We start from the raw sequence: 18,540 nt of genomic DNA on the forward strand, positions 1-18,540 counted from the left end.
ATACATTCAATAATTTCTATGGAAGTTAGTAGGATAAATATTCTATTGTGAATAGAATTTTAAAATGAGGTAGGATATCAATTGAGACATGAAGAATGATTTGGGTAGGTGTAGGGGGCAAGCTAAATGAATAAGAGTTTAAGGCATATATTATGACATAAGCAAAAACTCAAATGCAGAAAGGGATAACATGTATTGAGAGGAGTAACTAAAAAATTGCACTTTGTTAGACTTCTTACTCCTCATACTTTTAAAAGCACCAAGCAAAATGCTGTGGATGGAGTTAGGAGTGGCAAATAAGGGAGGTAAAACATTTAAAAATACACTCATCTGATTTCAGAATAAAGAACTTTGAAAAAAGATTATTTAATCATTTTGTAATATTTATCTGGATGTAAAAATAAGCACTGATGTTTGTATCTGTATTTGTTTCTAAGAATAAACTGCCTTTTTCACATTTGCAGGGCATGCCAGGACCACATGGAAATCCTGGGTTGCCTGGATTACCAGGTCCAAAGGTGAGTGATTACTAATGGTGATCAATGATGATCACATGATTTTTCAGACAGGAAAAAAAAAAATATATATATATATATATACATACACACATAATACATGTAAATACATGTATGTGTGTATACATGTAAATACACACATATATATTTGGTAAATGGTGTAACAGGTCAGAGTTATGGATAACTGTAAACTGGGAAATGAAATCATATAATCTAAGGAGAAAAATAAAAGAGCTCCCCCAAAGCCTAGATTTAGATTTCCTTTAATTCTTGGATGATTCTGACATGTACTGGCATGAGGATACCCCAAGAAGATCCACAGAAAGCAACAAGTGACTGAAAGGTTGAAAGAATTAAACATAAACTTTAACTACTGATAACCACAAGGTAAACATCATTTTAGAGACATGGCAAATACCTTGGTAAACCTTCTCACTGACATTCAGGAAGGGCCATATGTTATCTAAATTCTTTATCCTTGGACTAATGGACTCACACTAAGTGGAAAACTGAAAGAAACCTCTCCTAAAAAGAATTACCAAAACTGTATACTTTTTAAAGGTGATATTTCAGCAATTTAACTGTCTAAAAACAAAAATAATTCAAGGGAGATAAGAAAATCTAAAATTTCTTCAACATATCACATCTGCATATACAGCATATAATAAAAAAATTTCTAGATATAAAAAGAAAAGGGAAATTTGATTTGAGTTTTAAAAAATGACCTGTACAAAAACAGCTCAAGAGGATCCAAATGTTAAAATTAGCAGTGGAAGATTTTATATTAACTATTATAAATATGTTCAAGAACTTAAAGGAAAAGATGGTCAAAATGAGTGAGCAGATATAAATCAGCAGACAAATGAAAACTATGTAAAAAGAATCAATTATAAACAAATTTAACATGCTTTTTATAAGTAAAAACATTGGTCACAAAGTACTTTGTTAAACTTCTCAAGAATTATCATTTCTTAAATTCTTTAAAAAGTATTTGGAAATTATTGCCTCAAATCAACTCACTTGATTTTGTAATAAAAATTATATTAAAACCAATAAACAAGATTTAACCTTCTTAGACTTCTTTCTTGTTTATCTGCAAAATGGAATTTATTAAGTAAGCTCTTAAATATTATAAATTGTAAATTTGTTATTTATATAAATATACAAATATGAGATGGATTCTCATCATGTGGCCCAGGCTGGTCTTGAACTCCTGTTTCAGCCTCCTGAGTGCTAGAACTACAGGTGCTCACCACACTGCCTAGCTTACTACCTTTTTTTCTTTTTGAAGAAGATTTGAATTCGTAAATATCAAAATATAACCAAAGTAATTTCTTAGGTCAATAACCTTGAAAACAGTGATCTAAAATAGTAGCCATTAGTGGTAGTAACTATGGAAGGAAAGAGGTCAACCTCAAAAATAACATTTGCTTTAAAATTTTTCTTTGATTATAGAATGCAGAACTCTTGGCCAAATTTCTACTTTGTTTTTAAATTTATAATCTATAAAATGAGAAAACACTGTAAAATGTTCAGGACTTTTCTTTTGATCTTCCTTCTATCATTGGTCAGCTTAAGTGCTCTTTAAAAGCATCTTTGAATATGTGAAAGACGACACTTTTCCTTTTTCCCTTAAAGTAAAAATAATTTTTAGAACTATCTAGGAATGCAGAATTATTTATTTTCAGTTGAAAATCATAAGGATATCAGAATTTGAATTTTAAAGAATCCCCACTACCCCTTTATTTTGTGAAGTGTGACAATAGTTTAAAAAGTCTTTCTTTGCTACTGTGCATCTGTCTTGGTTTGTTTTGGGTCACTATATCAGAATATCTAAAGACTGGATAATTTATGAAGAACCAAGTTTATTTTGGTTCATGGTTCTAGAGGCTTGGAAGTCCAAACTCAGGCATCAGCATCTGCTTGACTTCTGGTGAGGGCATTTTGGCAAAAGGGCAAGTAAGTACATGTGGAAGGGATTACGAGACAAAGGGAGCCACTTTATAACATCTTGCTCTTATAATAGCAAATGTAGTTCTGCTGAGAACAGTAGAGCTCACTCCAGAGAGATGGCATTGTTCTATTTACCCCCATGTCCTAAATACCTCCCACTAGATCCCACTTTCAAACCCTGCTGCATTTATGAATTAAGCCTCAACATGAATTTTGGTGGGGACAAACCATATTCAACCCATAACAGCATCATAAGAAAGATTATTTTAATATTGTTTCAAAAAACTTTGGCTGAAACTTAATGCATATTTTCCTTGAAATGTAAAAGATGAAGATTTTCAGATTATGAAAAGTATATATTTTTGCAACAGAATGAAATAATTTCTCTTGTTTGTATTTTCTTTAATATGAAGGTACATGTACATTGCAAAATTTTGGCAAATACTTAAACTTATAATGATATCTTACAATTTTTAAGAATATTATTAGTGATTTTCTTTCACTAAAGTAACCAACCTTCCGATGCTAAATAGGAATAATAACTCAATGAGTCACAAAAATGAAAGAGATAATAGAGCCTTTACCTAGATTCTGTGAAGAAAATGTTTCTATTTATTACTTTATATTTATTAGATTTTAAAAAATCAGCTCTCTCTAGAGGATTTTTAGGAATCTTCTCAAAATGTAAAAATAAGGCTAATAAAATTATACATTAAAAAGGTAGCCAGACATAGTAGCACACACCTGTAATTACAGTTATTCAGCAGACTGAGGCAGGAGGATTGCAAGCTTGAGGCCAGTGTGGTCAACTTAGTGAGAACCTATCTCAAAATAAATACATTTTTAAAGAACTGGAGGTGTAGCTTATCAGTAGAGCACTTGCCTAGCATGTGCAAGGTCCTGGGTTCCAATCCCTAGTACTGCCAAAAAAAAAAAAAAAAAAAAAAAGTAAATAACCCATGACCCTCTCAATTTGAAAAAAATTTATTTAACAGCATATAATGTATATAGAATCTGATGATAGTCTGTAGCTATGTGGTATACTATATATTATTCAAATTTCATCAAGTGTTTTGTAACTGTTTTATCTAGGGCCCCAAAGGAGATCCTGGATTTTCCCCAGGTCAAGCTGTTTCTGGAGAAAAGGTAATCATTTGTCTGTGAAATAAAATCATAGTAAAATGTTTTGGTTATTTGAAAATCATATTTATCTTTTTAAGATGTAGATTTTATTGTGTCAGAGAAGATAGCATTAAACTATTAGATTTTAATGAAGGAAGAAATATTTGAAGAATGAAGTAAGTTATGTCCCATCAGTTTAACTTACTGATTTAAATCTTACCATTAATTTTACTGAGTGCCTTCTGGGGCTGCCATTGTGCTATCTATGAATTAGGGATGCGTGGGATAAAAAATTAGAGTAGGATGTGATCTTAACATCAAAGATTTTGCTGTTTTTACACATGAACACTATGATACATAAATTCCAATGCCATTTTATACCTTTTAAGGATAGTTCCACATACTTTATTCTGTTTAAGTACCATAGTAACTCCCTGTGTAAGAAACAATCATCATTATCTTACTTTCTAGTTAAGAAAACAGAATTAATAGATTTTAAGTGGCTCATCACATGGATAACAAGCAACAGAATTAATTATATGTCCAAATTTTCTGATTTCTAATCCAAATTTTCTGATTACTAATCCAAATTTTCTGATTTCTGCTTTTCATTATTACCATAATACTCATGAAATACAAATAGTAATATTTTAAAGTAAACAGCAAGGAAGTCTATTGGGAAAAGGATGCTGTTTTGCAGTGAGAATAAATACAAGTGGGGTCTTTAGAAGAACATTTGGGAAGCTTTGTTTAGACAAACACTTGGTACATGTGATATAATTGTTGGATGTTTTTATTTATGTGGCATATATTCACAAATTTTAAAAACCTGAATAATTCTGGGTTGAAATATGATCTTTAATTGGCCTTCAGAAATTTTTGTAAACTTAAAAAATAAATCACATCTTAATAATGGGCTCTAAAGATAAATGCTCAAAAATCCTCTACAAGTAAATCCTCAAAAACTTTTAATCTAAAATTTAGGAATTATATTATTATGATGGAACTGAATACATTGAATCTAAGTAACAGGAACTGAAAGTTTATTACTAGAAACATAGTATTTTCATTAATCTCTTCATTACTACAAGGAAAAATACCTTACAATCTGAGAAAAAAATATAAATGTCTACTTTTAAAATATCTGAATGTAGTACATTTACTTTCTTACTTAAAATTTGGAAATTAAAGGCCCACTCTGTTTTGGTAACTGCTTTAAATAAAACTTCCAGATTAAACATAAACATTTATATCAAACACTTCATTTTATCTTTCCTTGTGGTTTCTCTATACAAAATATAGGGTGGTTCAATATGGAAACTTAAGACTTGGAACTATGTTAATCTTTTTTTACCTTTTGAGTTATATACAAGTTGTAGTTAATTCTACATAAAAGAAATGTAATTAGATATAGAATTTAATAGCAGGTTGCCATTAAGCTTTAAGTAGAATCTAACCTTTAAAACTGAGAAATGTATTTCTAAAATAATGTGTTTCTAAAATAATACAATCTGTTAGGAATTGTATTTATATTAAATTGGGTTCATATTTATTGCACAAACAAACGATTCGTCACACCCTTACAACCTGAATACAAATAAAATCAAACATCAAATTGGTGGAAGTAAAGGGAGATTGGACAATTGTATTTTAATTATTTGCCCATTTTTACAATAAATATATTGTGAACAATGAAATAGTAGAAGTAAGGCTGAGCTTTTCCTTTACCATGTAACATACACTAAGTAACATCTATAATAAACTACATTCACGTTTTTAGCTCTTTGAGACTTCAAGGACATACATAGTTTTTAGATGGTGTTAGTTGTTTCTTTCCCATAATACAAGTGAGAGATCAACCTCATCATTTTTGTCACCTCTTAAGCAGCATTAACATGGGAAAATGAATGGGAAAGCACCCTGTTAATAAGAAGACGCATTCTTTTCTCTTTTGATTGTTTAATTTGATGACAGTAAACAGACTAAAAAGAACATACAGTTATTATGGGGTTTCCTTAGGTTTATTATCTAAGTACTCATTTATCTATTTGGGTTTGAACTCAGGGCCTCCTCACACATGCTAAACACGTGGGGCTCCACCACTGTGTTACACCCTCAGCATCTGCCCCCGCCTTGTTTTACCCCCTTTTCTTTCTACCTGCAATAAATCTGTTGCAGTGTTACAAAGGAGGGTTTTTTGTTTGTTTTTATAAAGCATACCTATAAACTAGCTCAAGATGATCCATGTTTTCATCTCTGCATTCTCCCAAATTCTTTCTTTCTTTTTTTTTTTTTTTTTGATTGGGGAGGGGGAGGTACTAGTGATTAATCTCAGGGGCACTCGACTACTGAGCCACATGCCCAACGCTTTTTTGTATCTTATTTTATTTAGAGACCGGGTTTCACTGAGTTGTTTTAGCACCTCCTCCTTGCTGAGGCTGGCTTTGAACTCACGATTCTCCTGCCTCAGCCTCCCGAGCCGCTGCCTCTCCCAATCTCTTTTTGTCCACTCACACAGCTTCCTCTGTCTCCCAGGCACTTCCCCTCATCACAGGCACTCTGTCTCCTTTCTCCTTCAGGCCAGGCCAACAGGTCCTCAAGGTGTAAGGAAGGTGGGCCTCGTAGGTGAAGTTTATACTGGTCAAGTTATGTCTGTCACAGCCAAACACAGCAAGCTCCCAGTAAACATTCTCCATAGTGACTCCTAGGGCGCATATCTGAACAGCCCACACTACAGCAGCCCGGAAGCGGAAGTGACCTTTCTTGGGTGCCTCCCGTGATTCCAATCCGGCTTTCTACACACCTAGGTGCGTGTTTGAGGGGTCTCGCTAGGTTTCATGTCTTTGTAAAAAAAAGGAAAGTGCCTTACAAAGTCTTGTAGAAGTTTTAAGGAAATGCCTTCAGATTTTTTTTTTTTTTTTAACTGATGGGAATTTTGGCAGTGAGGGCATTCCTAGAAGAATAGCTGAGGAACAGCTGAGAAAAAGAGCAAAGGTATGGAGGTGGGAAGGTACAGTCCAGTTGTTCAGTGCTGAAGAGGTAAGGGAACCTTGGAAAAGGATTGAGAAATGAGGTGAAACTTAAGCATAATTGCGAAGATCAAAAATGAATGTACAAGATTAAAGAAAACTTTAATTTCCTATTTTCTTTCATGACAGTAAACCTCCATGTTTTGTTTATAGGGTGATCAAGGCCTTTCTGGATTAATAGGACCCCCTGGTTTGCAAGGTGAAAAGGTAAGAGGTAGTTTTACTTTGACATAATTGGATGTCAGATGGATCCAGGAGCTCTTCAACTACTACTATCTCATTTTGAAGTTGAGCTTAAAACCAATGTTAGCAAAGAAACATTGATTGCTTTCCTTATTTAGGAAAATGGTACCCACAAAAAACAAGATCTTAGGATATAAAAGATCCTTTAACTAATGATGAAAAATTAAAATTCACATGCAAGGAAAGTCAAAAATCTCTGATAGAATATTAAAGTCCCCCCCTTTAAGTATATTAGGGCAATGACATATTTTTGAAACTTTGAAGTCACTTTAAAACTTTTATATAGCCAACGTGAATTTTACTTGCTTATCTATATTACATATGAATTTTTAAGAGTTCTCATTTTAGTGAGAAATCATAATCTCTGCCATGATATATATGCAAATGTGAAGCTTGAAGAGTAAAATGGAAGTGAATATTGGAAATAGCTAGTGAAAAAAAAGTCATATGCATATGACTTGGCTTTCTCAGGAAGAAAGGAATAGTAACATAACTGCTGTATTTTATCAAATGCATTGTGTAGTTTACTAGAGTAACACAAATGTAAATTTTCCTCTATCTGTGTTGCATTATTTCCCCAAACACTGAATTGTTAGTTTTCTGCAAGGAATGAAGAAGACATGAAATTTCTTCCTAAGGTATTAATCGTCCAAAAATTTTCTAGAGCAGTATTTGTCTTGATATGGATATCTAAACAGGTATAATAGTAAGCTGTGTTGGTGTATTAATGTATTATATATCCCACTTGAGAGATTTAGGTTGTAGATAGTATTCAGGTTATAATTGCTCTATTCAAATCCCATCTGCCATTTTCTAGGTCCCATTAACTGTGGGCAGACTGCTTAGCCTCCCTACATGTTATTTACCTCATCCAAAAAAATGTGGATATAATATTATCCACTTTATTGTCAGTTTTGGGGAAGAGGGAATGAGATAATAACCCAGATTATAAAGGGTCAACCCTTAATAAATGTAAATGTTAACCATCAGCAATTTATCTAGTTTTGTAAAGAATTCTGACCTCTCATTTTTTTTCCATAACATCTGTTAAAGGACTAAATTGTAAAATGATGGAGAGGTTTGATGTCTATATTTTCTCTCCAGTGACCACACTGTTATTTTTATGGCCTTTATCCTAGTCTTTAACTCAGACAGTAGTTAGAATATGCTAACTCCCTTGAGGTTATTAGTTGCCCCCAAGGAGACATGAAACTGCAGAGTGATCATTTATAACATAATTTGTCTTAATATTCCATCATTAATCTGTTTCTTTAATGCTCCTCAGTGTACCTCTGACTACTAATATATCTACTAGGAAACTGTACTGACATATTGCATCAAGAAAATCTCATAATATACAATGATCTCAATTGTTTTATTTAATATTAAATATATAGTTATTGCATCCTACATAGTGATATTACATATGAAACAAGAATATACTAATCTTTAAATTCTGCAATTTAATGATGTCTGTGGCTCATGAAATTAGCAATCCAGAAAGGAAAATGTTAAGTAGTTTTTGAGTAGAGGAATAAACAACATATTACTTCTGGTAAGAATATTATTTATAGGCACAAGAAAAAAAAAAGACTGATTTTAACCATTAGAACAGATAATCATTTTAACTTTGATAATATACTTACTTAAAGCAGAAGGTTACCTTCCAAAGACCTATGTGTATGTTAACATGGCCCATCAGTATTTTAAAATGTTAAAAAGAATATATTCTTTTTGTTCTAGTCAAGTCAATAAGGCAAATTAACTGCATTATTTTAAATAAAAGGCCATGAATTTAGTATCCTTTATAGATTTCTTTTTCTTTTGTATGATTTTTTAAAAACTTTCAAATTTGACTTTTTATTGTTAATAGAAAAAGGCCTTGTAGAAGTCAAAGATCTTGATAAATTATCAGTTAGCAGCTGTTATTGAATTTTCTTTAAAGAAAGCTTTGTACGAAGTATTAGAAACTAAATTACCTACTGGTAAATGAAATATCCCATGGTTTACTATGGTTTAAAAGTTGTTTAGAATGGAGTTGAAATATTTGAAATGATTTTATGTTTTGAGAATGCTTTCCTTCTTTTTGAGTTGTATTAATTAATGGAAAGTAAATATATATTTTTAGAAAACAAATATTGTTAGGAAAAGCACATAGGACTCAAAACTAAATCTAAACTAGTTCTTCACCTAGCAGGCCTATATGTGTTACTTTGAGTATACAGAAGAAATACATTCAAAATGATCTTTTATACTGTTCTTGTGGTTTCTGTGAAAGGATAAAGGGCCAGACATTATTGGATAGAATGTTTAGGTAAGCTATAAACTGTTTTCTATTTAACAAACTAATTTGGTTCATTTTTATAACACTTAATTTATAGAGTTATTTCCTACTAATGGGATCCATGCTAGCAAACTATAGAATAATGGCTCATTTTACCTTTACCCTAGACACTCCTATTTCTTAATCCTTGTAGTTCTCCCCCAAAGTGCTAGATGTTCTTGAGATCAAGACAAGATCTTAAGTTCTTTATTTTGTAGCTGAAAAAATTATGATAAACCCAGAAAGATTAAGAGAATTGCTCAGGGTCATGTAAAGAGTTATAGCAGAACCATGAAAGAAAATATATTGATACTGAATCTGCTGTGTTTTTAGCTATGTATTTGGGTATAATAAGAAAAATACATAGGTATTTGGGTTTTGCTTAATATGAGCTAATTATATCTTTTTATCTGTTAAACTATTCTATGGAATTATGATACATATTACTACTGCTACTAAAAAAGTGACTTTAATTATATCCAATGTTCTTGTTTGCTGAGTACTGTTTTAATCTTTAAAATAACCCATTGAAATAGATACTCTGTTCAATATGTCATAAATCAGATACTTGAGAATATGGGTTAAATTGCTCACCAAAGTCCACACAACTATTCATTGGCAGTTCTAGGATGCAAATCCAGGTCTGTTGGTCTCATAGGACTGTGCTGTTGGATACTGTTTTCTATTAATTCATTAAAGTCAGTGTTTGTTAAATATTGGTTTTTCAGTATTTCTCTTTCTAGAATGTATGCAAGAGGAAGCAAAATATTGTTTTTCTTGAAAGCCAAGGGAATAAATATAGTTTTGGATGACAGATAGTATGACTTCACTATTTTTTTCCCTCTGGAAATATCTGGAAATATTAAAATTCTTCTAATGTAGACCAAACTCAAATAATCTTTAAAGCTAAAGTGTGAGAATGTTGTGTGAAATACACCAACAAGTTATGAAACCTGTTGAGATGAACAGAAGGTTAATGTAAAAAAAAATTGAAAAATACAGATAATGTTGATTTCAGCAGCATTTTCTTCACTCTTCAGTAGATGTTTTTGACTTGCTTTTTTCTTTTCCTTCTTTTAACCCTACCCTCCCAATTCCATTTTTTTTAAAACCAGTATTAACATCTTTAACAACCAATATGTTTGCCTCTGGTTACATTGCCTCAACTTAGCCATATTCATGTAACACTTATTTTCCTAGGAACTAAAGTATATTTTCACTTCCCTCTAAGTGTCTAAGTTTTTGCCAAAAGGCAGATAAATTGGATCCAGAGCACATGCTGAGTTGGATAGAAGACAAGAATTATAATTTTGAACTTGGATTCAAGATGATTTTTTAAATTCTTTTTTACTATATCCGATCATTTGCTAAAATTGGAAGCCTGCTATTTCAGACTTTAAGAACATTAGCAATGTAATCAACTGAAACAATCTTTTAGGTTCAAGATGATGAGCCAAGTGTAAGCAGAAGCAGTTAAGCACATCTTAGCATGAAGTTATAACTCAGAGAAATTGTGAAATATGATAAAAATATATTTCTATAATGTATAACATTATTTTTCTGAGTATCAAAGCACTATCATTTAATGATAATTATAAATCAATGTGAATTCCTATTTTATTTTGACAGAATTAATTCAGTTATTTTAAAAAGTCTTTCCATTACATAGAAAGTACACAGAAAATGTCTGTATAAAGTTGGAAAAGAAAAATCCTGAACCGTATGAAGTAGAATGCATTGTGATTTATCAGTTACTCAAAAAGTATGCAGCTTTTTATAAGTTATTTAAAGCAAGACAAGTACTAACAAACTGTAACAATACTGAATGTCAATGAGAACAATACCAGAAAAAAATCAGGGTTGGCATAAAATCAGTGCATGAAGAGAAAAGTATGGAAATTTCTGCTGTTCCATAACTAACTCTATAGATCATTTCTCACTGGCCCATTATTCTTGTAAAAATCTGCAGAACTATGTTTTATTTTGGCTTCGTTCCCAGTCCAAGTGTAGTACTGAACAAGTAATATAAAAGTTGCTGCTTAGGGGCTTTGTTTCTACTGTTCCCATCTCCTCTGCAATCTGCCATTCCCACTAATGGTAGGGGAAGCTGAGAACAAGACAACGCAGTACTGACTTCCCCATCAGGCAAGCCAGTGATTGCCAACTTGGTATAATTTGTGGGTCTTTGAAAATGTCCCTGTGCCCAAAGATATTTCCCTCAGTCTGGCTCACGTGATTGAAATTCCAACATTAGCAATAAATTTATTTGACTAAAAGTATTTTGGTTTCCAGAAGTCTTTTAAAAACTTCAAAATAAGCTGTCACCTGTCATTTAGCATCATTCTGAGAATTTATCTAGCATACTATTTTTCTATACAATAGCTAGTTGAGAGGGACAACAATTAGGGTTAATGGGACCAAAGCAAAAGTTGAACACTACTTAAAAGAGGTTAATGGGTCCATGTTGTGAGGATTTGGGGACAAAGGTTGGAACAATCTGTTGTGTGCATGAAGGAAATATATTCTAAGAGAGATTGGCAGAAAGACATATGTTTTGTATTCTTCCTGTAATTTAAGTCTCTCTCTCTCTCTCTCTTTTTTTTTTTTTTTTTTTTTGTGGTGCTGGGGATTGAATGCAGGGCCTCCTTCTTTCTTTTTAATTTAAGTCTCTTGAGGTTTTCTACCTATCTAGGATCATTCTTCTATTTAATGTTTTAAAAATAATTAAAATCCTTATCCTAGGACTTTAGCAAATATACTTAACCCAAGAAGTACTTGCATTCTTATGTTTATTGATTTTCATCTCATTCTGATTCTTGCTTAAGAATTCTTTTTTGACCAACTGGGATCATCCTATCTTATTACTGTTTCTCAAATTTACCACAGGGTTGTCTGATTATTTTGGTCAAAATTCACAGGCCTTTGTTTTATTCCTTGAAGCATGCTGACATGAGTGCACTAATATTTGACAAACTTTGCTAAAGACTTGTAATTACCTAACCTGCAAACTAAGTTATTATATTACATAGAAAGAAAATGTAATGTTGACTTTCAGAAACCAATGCAGTGGCTAAAGAGAAATCTATCCAACTTAGGAGACACACTCTAAGTTTTTAAACTCAAGGACTGTAGTGCATTCACTATGGTATCTCAGTCCAGTGTATGGTACATGGCAAGTACATATTATTAGTGCATGAACTTTGATATTATTAAATTTGATTGACTGTTTCCCTCCCTCAGTTCTACTGCATATCTTCACCTTATGGTCTTTTACCCAAAGGAATATTTCCTCTCTTTGTTTCCTTTTCCCAGAGTCCTCTATCTCTAATCATTTCATTTCTGGTTAGCTAAGTAGAACTGATTAACCTGTTATTAATCACTCAGTGATATTGCCTTTCATCTGATTATGCATAGTGATTAGCCTACCTTTCCCTTTCCTTCATAGAAAGAAGCAAAAGATCCAGGGAAGCTACCTCAAACAAAAGAGCAGTCTTCCTCAGTTAAATTTTGTCACTAACCCTAGAATGCTGCAGGTGTCTTATGATACCCTTTTGTCTTATAGTTCACACAGCAAACCAATATTATGTTAATAAGATATACTTCCTGTCTTTAATTAGCTTATTGTCTTAAAAATAAAACAGACACAAAAATAAATCACAAAATTATATTATGGTTCTGCAAGTGCAATGATAAAGATATGAAAAGGATATTAGCTGAGAGCTATAGAAATTTCTTGGGAATAGGGTGGGTAAGTGGAGGGAGCAGGGAAAGATGAGATATTTAAAATTAATCTTGAGAATATGCAGAAATCATCCTGATGATACTGTGTGTAGGTGATAAGAACAAAATCTGCACACAGATGGTTCATAAGTAAAGGGCTAGAGGCAAAAAACAGTTCCTTGTTCCTAATGACACATTGTGATGCAGAAGGTGTCACAAGGTAAGACTTGAAGAATATTCAAGGACCAAATTATAAAGGAAATTTTATGCTGTGTTAAAACATTTGTCGGGGGCTGGGGAGATAGCTCAGTCAGTAGAGTGCTTGCCTTGCAAGCACAAGGCCCTGGGTTCGATCCCCACCACCCAAAAAAAAAAAAAAATTGTCAAGTAGTAGAGAGATAGTAAGAGTTTTAAGCAGGGAGTGCTAGGGGCAAATTCTCTACTCTCCAGAATTTCTTGGGCATTTTTGTGGATTCTGGGGAGGAATGCCATTACCTTTCTCTTCCTGTTTTTTTTTTTTTTTTTAATTTTTACTCTTTTACCATGCTTTTACCCTTCTAAAACTTTGAAATTTGAAAGTTAGAAGAAGGAAGCCCATGACAAAAAGGCAGGGTGATAATGCAGAAGTTATCTTGTGTTTTTGAGAATGTTTTCACATATATAGGAAATGTCTTTATGAATATAAATAATTTCCATTTAGTAGGGGGAAAAGAAAATTGTTAGAAAGTAAAAACCATCAGTGTATAAAATTCACAACATGGAAATTATAAAGGCATTGAGACTCTTTCCCAATATGTATGTATATACAAATAGTTCTCACTTTGCCTTATTCCAATACATTCAGATTTCAGTTACCACAGTTTAAATAGTACCAGCTCCCTGGATCATTACCATTATTGCAATGTTTTAAATGTGATTAATTACATGAAGTATAAACTTTGCTGTGGCTATTAAGTACAAAAATTACTACATAAGTAACAGTTGTACATAAGGACCAAAGGCAAGTCAATCATTTTGTTCAAGAATGTTGGTGAATGCTCACCAGACAGTAGTTATTCAGTTCATGCACAGACAGTAAAGTATGCAGTTGTGTAGCCTCCTTTTCTCTCAGTGATAAACATAGGTGACATTTTATGCATAGATCATAAGAAGAAGCAATTAGCCAACAAAGGTCAAAAGTACAGCAAAGTAAAGGAAGAGTTATACTACAGGAATTAAAATTAGAATCAAATGCAAGTGGAGTTATACAAGAAATAGCTGGCTATGACTGAAATTCAAGAAACCTAATATATGCAGCCAGAACTTAGTGAAGGTTAAGTTTCTGACATCAGTGAGGAAAGTAGTTTGATGAATAGGATAAAGATGTTCCAGAGGATGTGACACTGGCAAAAAAATCTTGAAGTTATTTCATGACACTGAAAGTACAAAGGGTAAAATGGTGGGAGATGATCCAGATTTAGAAAGCAATGTGACAATTTGCCAATGCACAGAAAATATACTTGCTAAGCATGAGAATTTAGACAAGAACAAAAAGACAAGCAGTGAGTAAACAACTTTTGATAAACATTTTTTTTTAAAGAAGTGACACCCTAATTCTCAATGTTTCTAATATTTTTAATTATACTATCCTAAATATTAGTTTAATATTTTTAAATTTCCCTATATAATTATAACTGTTAGAGAGTTTTTGACATTTTAACAAAAGTTTTTAAAGATCATGGATAATTCTATTTTTTCCATTGATTAAGATTGCTTTGTATGGTTTCAGCTTGTATGGTCAATTTTATGATCTTATACTATTCTGCAAAGCAAGGAAGGCCTGCATATGAATAATTTCCAGTTTTCCTTATGAATAAGCATTTTAATTAGTTGGGGAGGTTAGAAATTTGTTTCTTTATTACTCAGCCATAAAAAATAATAAAATTATGGGGCTGGGGTGATAGCTCAGTCGGTAGAGTGTTTGCCTTGTAAGCACAAGGCCCTATCCATCCCCAGCACCCCCCCAAAAAATAATAATAATAAAATTATGGCATTTGCAGGCAAACGGATGAAATTGGAGAATATCATGCTAAGTGAGATAAGCCAATCTCAAAAAACCAAAGGACTAATGATCTCACTGATAAGCAGATGATGACACATAATGGGGAATGGGAGGGGGGCCAGAATGGAGGAAGGAGGGACCATATAGAGGGATAAGAGGGGTGGGAAGGTGGGGGGAAAAATGAATCAAAAACTATTACCCTATGTAAATGTATGATTACAAAAACAGTATACCTCTACTTCATGAACATACAGAGAAATAAGATGTATCCCATTTGTTTACAATAAAAATGAATTAAAAAAAAGAAATTTGATTCTTTTTTATCCCCTAATAGTTCTGATTTTGATTCAGTATTATCTTACCCTCCCATTTGATCACCTATTGTTGGTATTTACTAGGGCTCAAATTATTGTGCAAAAATACTAAAATTAAAGTCTCTATATTAAAAATCTTTAGGGAAAATTGTATATTGTTAGCTAATGAACTTTTTAGTATTCTTCCTTTGAGTATAGAAAACAATAATTCCATAATGTTTTTAAAAGACTACAATGTAAACTACTTTTGAAAATAAAATGCCCTCTCCTTAGATTGGAACTGTAGCAAGGCTTGAACGTAGGCAGTTTTCCCAGGAACTTGTGCTCTTTAAAACTTCATGGGCTGGTCTTTAAGTAGAAATTAGAGGAGGCCTATAATCACAAATTTAGAGAATAAATGAAGGTCTTTATATAATAGTACTGATAATTCCAGTGAGTTACAGATAAAGGAATATCACATTTTAAGAAAAAGGAAGTCTTTATTTTATTTATTCTTTCATTTCAACATTAAGAGAATTGAGATACCTATGAAATATTTACAATCAGAATATGTTTTTTATCCAATTAATTCTCCATCTAAAGCTTTTCATCAGTTCATTCATTCAAAAAGTTTCTATACTTAGTTAATAAGCTCCTACTGTATTTTTTCCTATTAAAGCTATGCTGATTTTATTGTCTCTAATATTTGCACACATGTTGTTTCATTTTTTATATCTGGAATTTCATTTTATGAGGAGAAAAAATAATATAAGTATTATAAGTGTTTTCAGGCATAAGGCTAATGGAATACAATGCCTGTACGGTGTCTTCTAACCCATGAGAACCTCCAGTTAAACCAAGTTAATGATTGTTATGCTTTCTCCAGGGAATACTGCAACTATGGTTCTTATTTTTATGCTTTTGTTAGTGCATTACAGGTACACATAATAGTTAGGTTCATTTTGTCTGAATAAAACTCATTTTGACATAATCATACTTGCATGGAATTTAATTTACTTCTTTTCAGTCCCTAGTGCCTCCTCTTTTCCTACCCCCTCTCTCCCCCTGTACCCCTTTCTCACTTCTACTAGTCTCTTATCTATTTATTTTTAATTTGTGCTTTATTGCACCAATTACATGAAAGTAGAATTCACGGTGGTATATTTATGTATTTACATACATAGTTTTGTCAAATTCATTCCACATTTCCTCTCCTTTCCCTTTCCTCTTCCTTCAGTCTCAATCTCCTTTTTCTACTCCATTGATCCTCACACTATCCTTATGATATCTGAGCCCTCCTCCCTTTCCCCCCTAACTTTTCTCTGGCTTCCACATATGAGAGAAAAACATTTGGTCCTTTCTGAGTTTCCTTTATTTCACTTAGCATGATGTCCTCCTCCAGTTCCATTCACTTATTTATTATTCTTTATATCTGAGTAAAACTCTGTGTATTTATATTACATTTTCTTAATCCAGTTTTCTATTGATGAGCACTGGGGCTGGTTCCATACCTTAACTATTGTGAGTTATGCTACTATAAACATTAATGTGACTATATCACTATATAGTATGCTGATTTTAGTTCTTTTGGATAAATGCCAACAAGTGAAATAGCTGGGTCATATGGTAGTACCATTTTTAGTTTTTTGAGGATCTCCATACTGTTTTCCAGAGTGGTTGTTCTAATTTTCAGTCCTACCAACAATGTAGGAGTGTACATTTTCCCCCCACATCCTCACCAGCTTTTATTATTATTTGTGTTCTTGATTATTGCCATTCTAACTGGAGTGAGAAGAAATCTCAATATAGTTTTGATGTTCATTTCCTTAATTGCTAGAGATGCTGAACATTTTTTCATATATTCTTGGCCATTTGTATTTCTTTTATTGAGAAGTTTATCTTTATTTCTTTTACCAATTTATTGATTGACTTATTTGTTATTTTGGTGTTACTCTTTTTGAGTTCTTTATATTGTCTGGATATTAATCCCCTGTTAGAGGAGTAGTTGGCAAAGATTTTCTCCCATTCTGTATGCTCTTATTATTTGCTTTGCTGTGCAGAAGTCTTTTAATTTGATGCCATCCCACTTACTGATTCTGAGTTTCATTTCTTGAGTTCTAGGGGTCTTATTAAGGAGGTCAGTGCCTACACCAATATGTTGGAGTGTTGACCCTGTTTTCTTCTATCAGTTCCAAACTTTCTGGCCTAAATTCCTAAGTCTTTAATCTACCTTGATTTGACTTTTATGCAGGGTGAAAGATAGAGGTTGAGTTTTATTCTTCTACATGTGGATATCCAGCTTTTGTAGCACCATTTGTTAAAAAGATTATCTTTTCTCCAGTGTAGGTTTTTGGTAATTTTGTCAAATATCAGATGACTGTAACTATGTGGATTTGTCTTCTGTTTGATTCCATTGACCATCATATCTACTTTGATACTAATACCATGCTGTTTTTGTTACTCTATCTCTGTAGTATAATTCGAGATCAGGTATTGTGATGCCTCCAGCATCACACTTCTGAACCTCTGTGGTTTATCAAACATTGTTCTAGTCTCTGGGGATACCACATTGAATGAAACAACAAAGGAGATTCACACAGGGGGGTTAATCTTAGTTTTCTTTGTTATGTACATTCATCTTGAAATCTTCCTATGTTTCCAGGCCCAAATTGACTTTTACATCTCTCTTTGTTTTACATTCAGTTACAGGTAGATTAATAAAAACAAGAAGTAGAAGTTTCTTGCAGATTCAAATAAACACAGAATCCTACTAATAGAAAGAAATTTAGCAATAGTTTAATTCAGTGCCATCATTTTACAGAAGGAAAAGTTGAGGCTCATGGTATGGGTAGTCAGTGCAAACTGAGATTCTAGAGATCTAGTAATCAGTGTGTTTGGTCTGTTCATTATTATTAGCTGGAAAAAAACAAAACTTATTGTTTTACTTACGTTTTGATTGGAAAGAATTGAAGAATGAGAGACAACCCATCTTGAGGAAGAAAATAAGTTATTTTAATCCTCTGTGCAGCATTAAGGGAAATAGGGATCATGTGGAACCTAAAAATAGATACTATAATATAGCTTGGTCTCATGATCCCTATTTCTGTTTCCGAGATTATATATTTTGTCTTCATTGCCTGAGGTTCTGTCTTCTAAGTAATCTAGTCTGTTGGTGATGCTTTCTATTAATTTTTTAATTTGGTTTATTTTTCTTTCATTTCAAGGGTTTCTGCTTTTTTTTCCTTCAGAATCTCTGCCTTCTTATTGATGTGATATTTTACTTCTGTATTTTTCTCTCCGA

General features: G+C 32.5%; 1 protein-coding gene across 2 annotated transcripts in view; it reads left to right on the plus strand.

Annotated features, from left to right (window-relative positions):
* Col24a1 (collagen type XXIV alpha 1 chain) overlaps positions 1–18,540 on the plus strand; it is a 391,233-nt gene that overhangs the window by 41,469 nt on the left and 331,224 nt on the right. For both annotated transcript variants that reach the window (XR_007104846.1, XM_047523663.1), the window contains exons 5-7: positions 465–518; positions 3,561–3,614; positions 6,773–6,826. Coding sequence is in view for 1 of the 2 variants with exons in the window: in XM_047523663.1 (XP_047379619.1) it covers positions 465–518; positions 3,561–3,614; positions 6,773–6,826 (162 nt within the window). In the remaining variant the exon portion in view is untranslated. The remainder of the gene's footprint in view (positions 1–464; positions 519–3,560; positions 3,615–6,772; positions 6,827–18,540) is intronic.

The sequence above is a fragment of the Sciurus carolinensis genome, chromosome 1 (genome assembly GCF_902686445.1).
Source record: "Sciurus carolinensis chromosome 1, mSciCar1.2, whole genome shotgun sequence".
Lineage (NCBI taxonomy): Eukaryota > Metazoa > Chordata > Mammalia > Rodentia > Sciuridae > Sciurus > Sciurus carolinensis.